This window comes from Phycodurus eques, chromosome 13, assembly GCF_024500275.1.
Source record: "Phycodurus eques isolate BA_2022a chromosome 13, UOR_Pequ_1.1, whole genome shotgun sequence".
Lineage (NCBI taxonomy): Eukaryota > Metazoa > Chordata > Actinopteri > Syngnathiformes > Syngnathidae > Phycodurus > Phycodurus eques.
Window position 1 is genome coordinate 21,296,888 of NC_084537.1, and position 6,000 is coordinate 21,302,887.

The 6,000-nt window shown below is 39.2% G+C and overlaps 1 protein-coding gene across 1 annotated transcript; it reads right to left on the reverse strand.

Annotated features, from left to right (window-relative positions):
* Window positions 1-1,131: 1,131 nt before the first annotated feature.
* On the reverse strand, window positions 1,132-5,189 carry myl13 (myosin, light chain 13). The gene is made up of 5 exons (XM_061693059.1): window positions 5,088-5,189; window positions 3,054-3,081; window positions 1,586-1,735; window positions 1,314-1,487; window positions 1,132-1,238 (listed from the first exon to the last, which is right to left on the reverse strand). The coding sequence occupies exons 1-5, from the start codon at window positions 5,187-5,189 to the stop codon at window positions 1,132-1,134; spliced, it is 561 nt and encodes a 186-aa protein (XP_061549043.1).
* Window positions 5,190-6,000: the final 811 nt, after the last annotated feature.

Below are 6,000 nucleotides of genomic sequence, written 5' to 3' on the forward strand. Positions count from 1 at the left end.
ACTATTTTAACAAAAAAAAAGATATATTTCCACGAATGTTGGTATTTTATACTTTATTGGCCACTGTGCCTGGATGACATTGGATCTTGTATAAGAAAACATTTGATAAGATTAAAACACATGTAATAATAATTTAGAAATTCTGTTGTATTAATAATAATTTACCATCTGATAATTTAATGTAACGTGCATTGAAAAAGCTGATTTAATATTCCTATGATGAATTATTTTAAAAATAAAATCATTTATTATAATTTATATTAAAATGTTTTGATGTTCATTATATATGTATGTATAAATTCTATTTAAAATAAATGTTGAGAAAATGGGTTAATGTGGAATCCGTAAAAAAAAAAATGCTTCATATTTAAGATTTGTCTTTATTTATTCTATAGCACATTAGCCCTAATAGGATAAATGCCTTAGTTATTTTTACTTACTGTTATTAAAGCAATAAAAATTCCAATTTGCTTACTAAAAATTGTGTTTAGCGTTTTCCGAAAATATTCAAACATGACCTAGGCAACGATGCTATTCGGCTAAGGAAAATATTAATAGAAGTAGTATATAGTTAGAATCTTTAAAATATTGGTATATTTTGTGATTTAAGAAAAAATAAAACACTCTTGTCATTATAAAATTATAATTTTAAATAATTTAATGTTTGTATAATTGTATTGAAATAAATCAGTATTGTAATTTTAAAATTGAAAGTATCATTTGACTTTCATGATAATACAACTCTTATTTTTAAATATAAAATATTTTGTCATTTTTAATTCCAGTATATTTATTGCCCCAAATAACTACAGACTGGAATGGGGGTGGGGAGAGAATATATACCCAAATGCAAAGTGCAGGTAAGTAGCCCCGTTTTAGGGAAACAATTACACATTCATACGTAACGTATTTATTTCTTCTCTGCTTTACATTATGAACAGGGACCTTTATCCCTTTATCGATAATCTTTGGAAACATAGAATGATATTCACACTTAAGATGATGTTGTTTTTCCAGTGAACTGAAGTAGGAAAACCAATACAAATTGTCATCATAATGCATAATAAGGGCCACCCCACAATGGGCAATGACTCTGAAATTATTATTATTTTTTTTATTTTGTATTTTTTTTCAAGAAGCCATGAGGTATTTGACAAAAGCTTCATAATTGATGCATCCGTTTGCATCCTCTTGGTTCTGCATCAGCTGCTCCACCTCGTCCTCTCGCATCTTTTCACCTAAAAGACCCCAAAACTGTCAACTCATCCTCATGACATGACTGCATAAGATGACAACGAAATGATGATGTTTACCCAGCGTGGCCAGGACGTGTCTCAGCTCCGCGCCCATGACGGTGCCGTTACCCTCCTTGTCGAACACCCGCAGGCCCTCCACGAAGTCCTCGAAAGTTCCCCGGTCTTTGGCCTTGCAGATGTGCTGGTGGATGGGAAGGAACTCCTCGAAGTCCAGCATCTTGGACTGCATGTCTGCGGCAGAGGGCACTTTATTAGGTACACGCTTGCACTCAATCACGAGCACATTCATCCAGATCCTTGCCAAAATGTAAGGAAAATGATGTACATACCTTCAGGTTTGGGCCTCCCGAGCACGTACATGATCTCGGCGTTGGTGGGATTCTGTCCCAAAGCTCGAATGAGATCGCCACACTGGCCGTAGGTGATCTTCATCTCGCTGTTGGGAGTCCTGTCGAACAGCTGGAATGCGTCTTTGAAGTCTGTTTGAGAGAGAAAAAATTACAAATTAATCACATTAAAGTGACTACGCATCAACCAAAACCATGCAGAAGCCAGCGTGATATTTCTCTTTGATTTATCCTCTTTCATTTGCATTTGAAAATGACGGCCGTTCCTTTGCGGAGGGCGAAGTCAAAATTCTAGATTGGTAGGCCTACTGGTTTCCATCTATGTCAAACTCAAAAGGCCCTCTTTAAACAGGAGGACGACTGCGCCGTCGCATCTCATCTGACATCTCTCCCCGAAAGATTGTCTCATTTCACGGGAAGAAGGTCCACTAATAAGATGTTTTGCTGCCAGGGAGATGAACGAACGTTCACCGGTCGGTTGGACAACAGCAAACGCCCACCAGAGACATACATAGGGAGACTCCACACTTCAAAGTCTCTGTAAAGTCAACAAACGTCTTCTCAATTTGACACACCACGGAGAAAAATGTTAACAACTCTGGCAAATTTGAAGGATGAAATAAATTGCCAAAATGAGTCTTCAGAATTGTGACAAATCAAGCACTTGTCTGTGGTCTCGCATGATGTAGGCGTGTCCACTGAATGGACGAAACCACGCCCTGCTGAGAAATGGATGCTACTTCATCGAACCGCTTTCTTATGCTTACATATCACTACGGAGGCTATTTTTGTGAACGGGGAAATCTTGTCCGGCAGGTGAGTTAGTTGGTATTTTTTTCTCTGTAATCCACAGGCAGCCTGTCAAATTGGACTTGAAAATTTAAAAATCCGCTCGCTCCTCCACCTTGTCTCCGTGACATGCGTGCACTCACAGCCGACAACGAGGCGCTCTTAAGCAGCCCCGGTCTACACGTTGGCTGTCATGTTGGACTTATAAAAAAAAAAAATCCCCCATCCTCACTCTTCCGCCTTTCTCTGCGTGATGTGCACACACTCACAGCCAACAACAAGGCGCTCTAAAGCGGCAGGATGCATTTCTATGCATTGCATGCGTTTTCAGCAATTCTCTTTAGCCTTTTACATTTAGAAACAAATCTCTAAATTCACTGTAAGGTGAAAGTGAAACATCTTCAACAAACAAGAGTCCAGTTAGCTCAATTCAACCTTTGTGGAGTACCTTAACCTGGATGTCGGAGAATCTACACAGACAAAAGACTACACAGCCTCAAAACGTTCCTCCGATCTTGCCAATGGAAGTGTCGATTTCCAGTGAAGCACCGGACGATCAGCTGTTGTCTCAATGTTTTTCGCACATTAGTAATGAGATTAGTCAGCGCCCCGCTCCGCTCTTCTACGAATAGCATGCAAGATGACGGCCTTAAAAGCATACCTTCGATTTGCTCGGGGGTGAATTCCAGCTGGAGAGACAAAAAAAGGCCGCACGTATCAGATTAAAAAGGGTGTAAGAAAAAAAAAAAACCTCAACAGCATCAGTGCTGTCATTGGATCGAGTTGCAGCCCTGCTGTCATCGCGGCGCATTGTCGCTGACCTTGGCTCCACTGTCAGCTACTGTCTATTTAATTTTAGACCATGCCGCGTGTCACCACCGCAGGGTCGGGGGGGCTCCAGTAAGGTCGGGGGTTCACATGAGGCCCATGAGTTCATGCGTGCTGCTGTGTTATTTCATACAAATCAATTTGTCACAAAGCAACTCGTCAAAATACATGAAAAATCATGAAAACATGACAAATCAAAATGAAAGTAATCAATAAAATGAGGGGGGGGAAAGTCTTAAATATTCTAGAAAATCTCGCTGGCAATGAAATGACAAAAACTAATTTCAGAATTAGTCACAAAATAAAATACAATTTTCAGCACAAAATCACAAAATAAAAAAAAAACACAAATTATCGAAAAGAAAGTGATTAAAGTAAAATAAAAAAAGAAAGCACCATAAATATGTTAGAAAAAAAATCACAAAAAGTCACCAAAATGCAAAATAATCTTAAATATTTTTCAAGTAAAGAATATATATACAGTATTGCATGTTTTTGGAATGTGGGAGGAAACGGGAGTAGCTGGAGAAAACATGCAAACTCCACACAGGAAGGCCGGACCCTGGATTTGAACCCACGACCTCAGAATGTGCTAGCCATTCGTCCACCGTGCACATTACATTGTAATGATCATCAAAATTCTAGAAAAAAGCCACAAAAAATTCAACATGGACCTGGGTGCCAAGAAAATAAGAAAGAAAGTTGACAAATATGATTTTGCGGGGCTGAGTTCTAATTGAAAGTCGATAATAATGACGAATGACAAATTCAGTAAACTCGAACTATTTGTGAGGGATGGGGAAAGTAAAAAAGCCACAAGTAATAAACAACCCAACCAAAAAATGTTCAATTGCCTATATATTCGCAATTTCAACAGAAAATAACTACAAAATATGATCTCAAAACAGTTCAAATACCATTTCTTACACGTCATACAACATTGCCCTTAAAAATAAATTACTTAATGATGATTTGATTTAGAAAAAAAAAAAAAAAAATGCACCGGATATGTGCGTGTACATGCAGTGACAACTCTCCGTGACTTCCACTAGCAACCCAGGCTAATCTTAGCTCCTCCCCAACGTGGACAAAGTTGGTCTGTCAGTCGAGATGTGTCACTTGACTTCTGCCAGTGTCAGCAGTGCACTACTGCGTCTCATTCACAGGGTGTCCCTAATGCTCTTCAGGAGCTGTGCTGGCTTCGCCTCACTGCCAGTCTTTTGTATCTTTTGCCTCCCCTGGTAGTTATTGTCATGAATACTTTTTATGAATGGATATTATTATGCTTTCGCCAATTGTGTTAAATACATCTCAATTTTACAGTGTTACAGTCCTGTATTTTGATTTAGATTTTTTTTTTTTTTGTTTTTTTTTTTGTTCTTTGACATCGAGCCTGGTGAAACGATGGTTAAGCATTCGCACAACATTTTGAGTGACTTACATTTTCTAGTTATTATTAGTTTACTTTTTTTCCCCTTGATTAATAGATGCTATGTTCCCCCCCCAACTAGTCCAGGCGTGTCAAAGTGATAATTTGTCACGAGCCACCCTGTAGTTAAGGTTTCCCTCAAAGGGCCGTTATGACAAAGACATGTTTAATCACCTCATCATATTATTACATATGCACAGCAAATTGATGGATAACTCATTTTTGAAATCAAAAGTCTTGGATAGGCTAAGAGTTTGTTCAACTATTGTTCGAATCGTTTGGTAACCCTAAATAAAAAAATATTTATTATTTATTTACTGCGTATGACAATTTGGATTTTTGGTCCAGATTTGAACAAGAATCAACACAACGGCAACACTTGTGGCAAATAAACCCCTGAAGTTACGGATGTTGTGTGGAAGTTTGTTTGCTTTTTACCGTGATTGACGAAGGGTTGAACGCGGGGGTCTTGGGGCGCTCAGGTTCTGGCGCTTTGGGAGCCGCCACAGGTGCGGGCTCGTCCTTCTTCTTTGGGGCCATGGCGAGACGCTGTCAAGAGGAGATGAGGCTGCTCGCTCCAGCTGGAAGTGGCTCGCCGTGGCCCATGAGGTCTCTTTATCTGGTGCCCCCAGGTGCCACCTCCACCCCTTACATGCCTGCTGACGCTGCCAACAACAGTGGCAGCTCTATAAAAGGATATGGCCTTGTGTTTCTATTTAGGACAAAGTTCCGAGTGGGCATTGACGCCATCATGGATGTCGGAAAAGCGGCTTCGCTGGAATCAAGAAATGCCAGGAATTCTATAATTCGAGCATTCCCCCCCTTCTTCGTAGCAGCGACCTTGCTGGCTGGGAAAAAAAAAAAAAAAAAAAAAAAAAAAAAAGATTTCAATTTGCATCTCATCGCTGAATCCATAAAAAAAATACAAAAGCACCCTGTGGATAGAGTCCAGGTGTAACTCTTGTAACTCAAATCATGTTTCATGTTTGAATTGTCAATTAGCCGTTCTTTATATAGCACTCAATAATATTGAACTTTATATGAAAACATACAGTAATGAGACATAATGAAAGAGTTTTGCCACATTGTTTGCTTGAATTCAATTGGCATCGTGCTGCTCCTTCTGGTGTGCATGCTTTGGCCACCTGGGGGCAGTAACATACAGTCATGGCTAATAATATTGGCACCACTTGGGTGCCAGTGTTTTTAGCCATTCCAGAAATGTTGCAACCCTCGCTAAAATATGTTTAGCTGAAAATAAGAAATATGATAATTCTATGAGTAGACGGGTATGCGTACATAGATTGAATGTTTGATTGGGACATTTGGCTTTTGTTTATGCATAACTGAG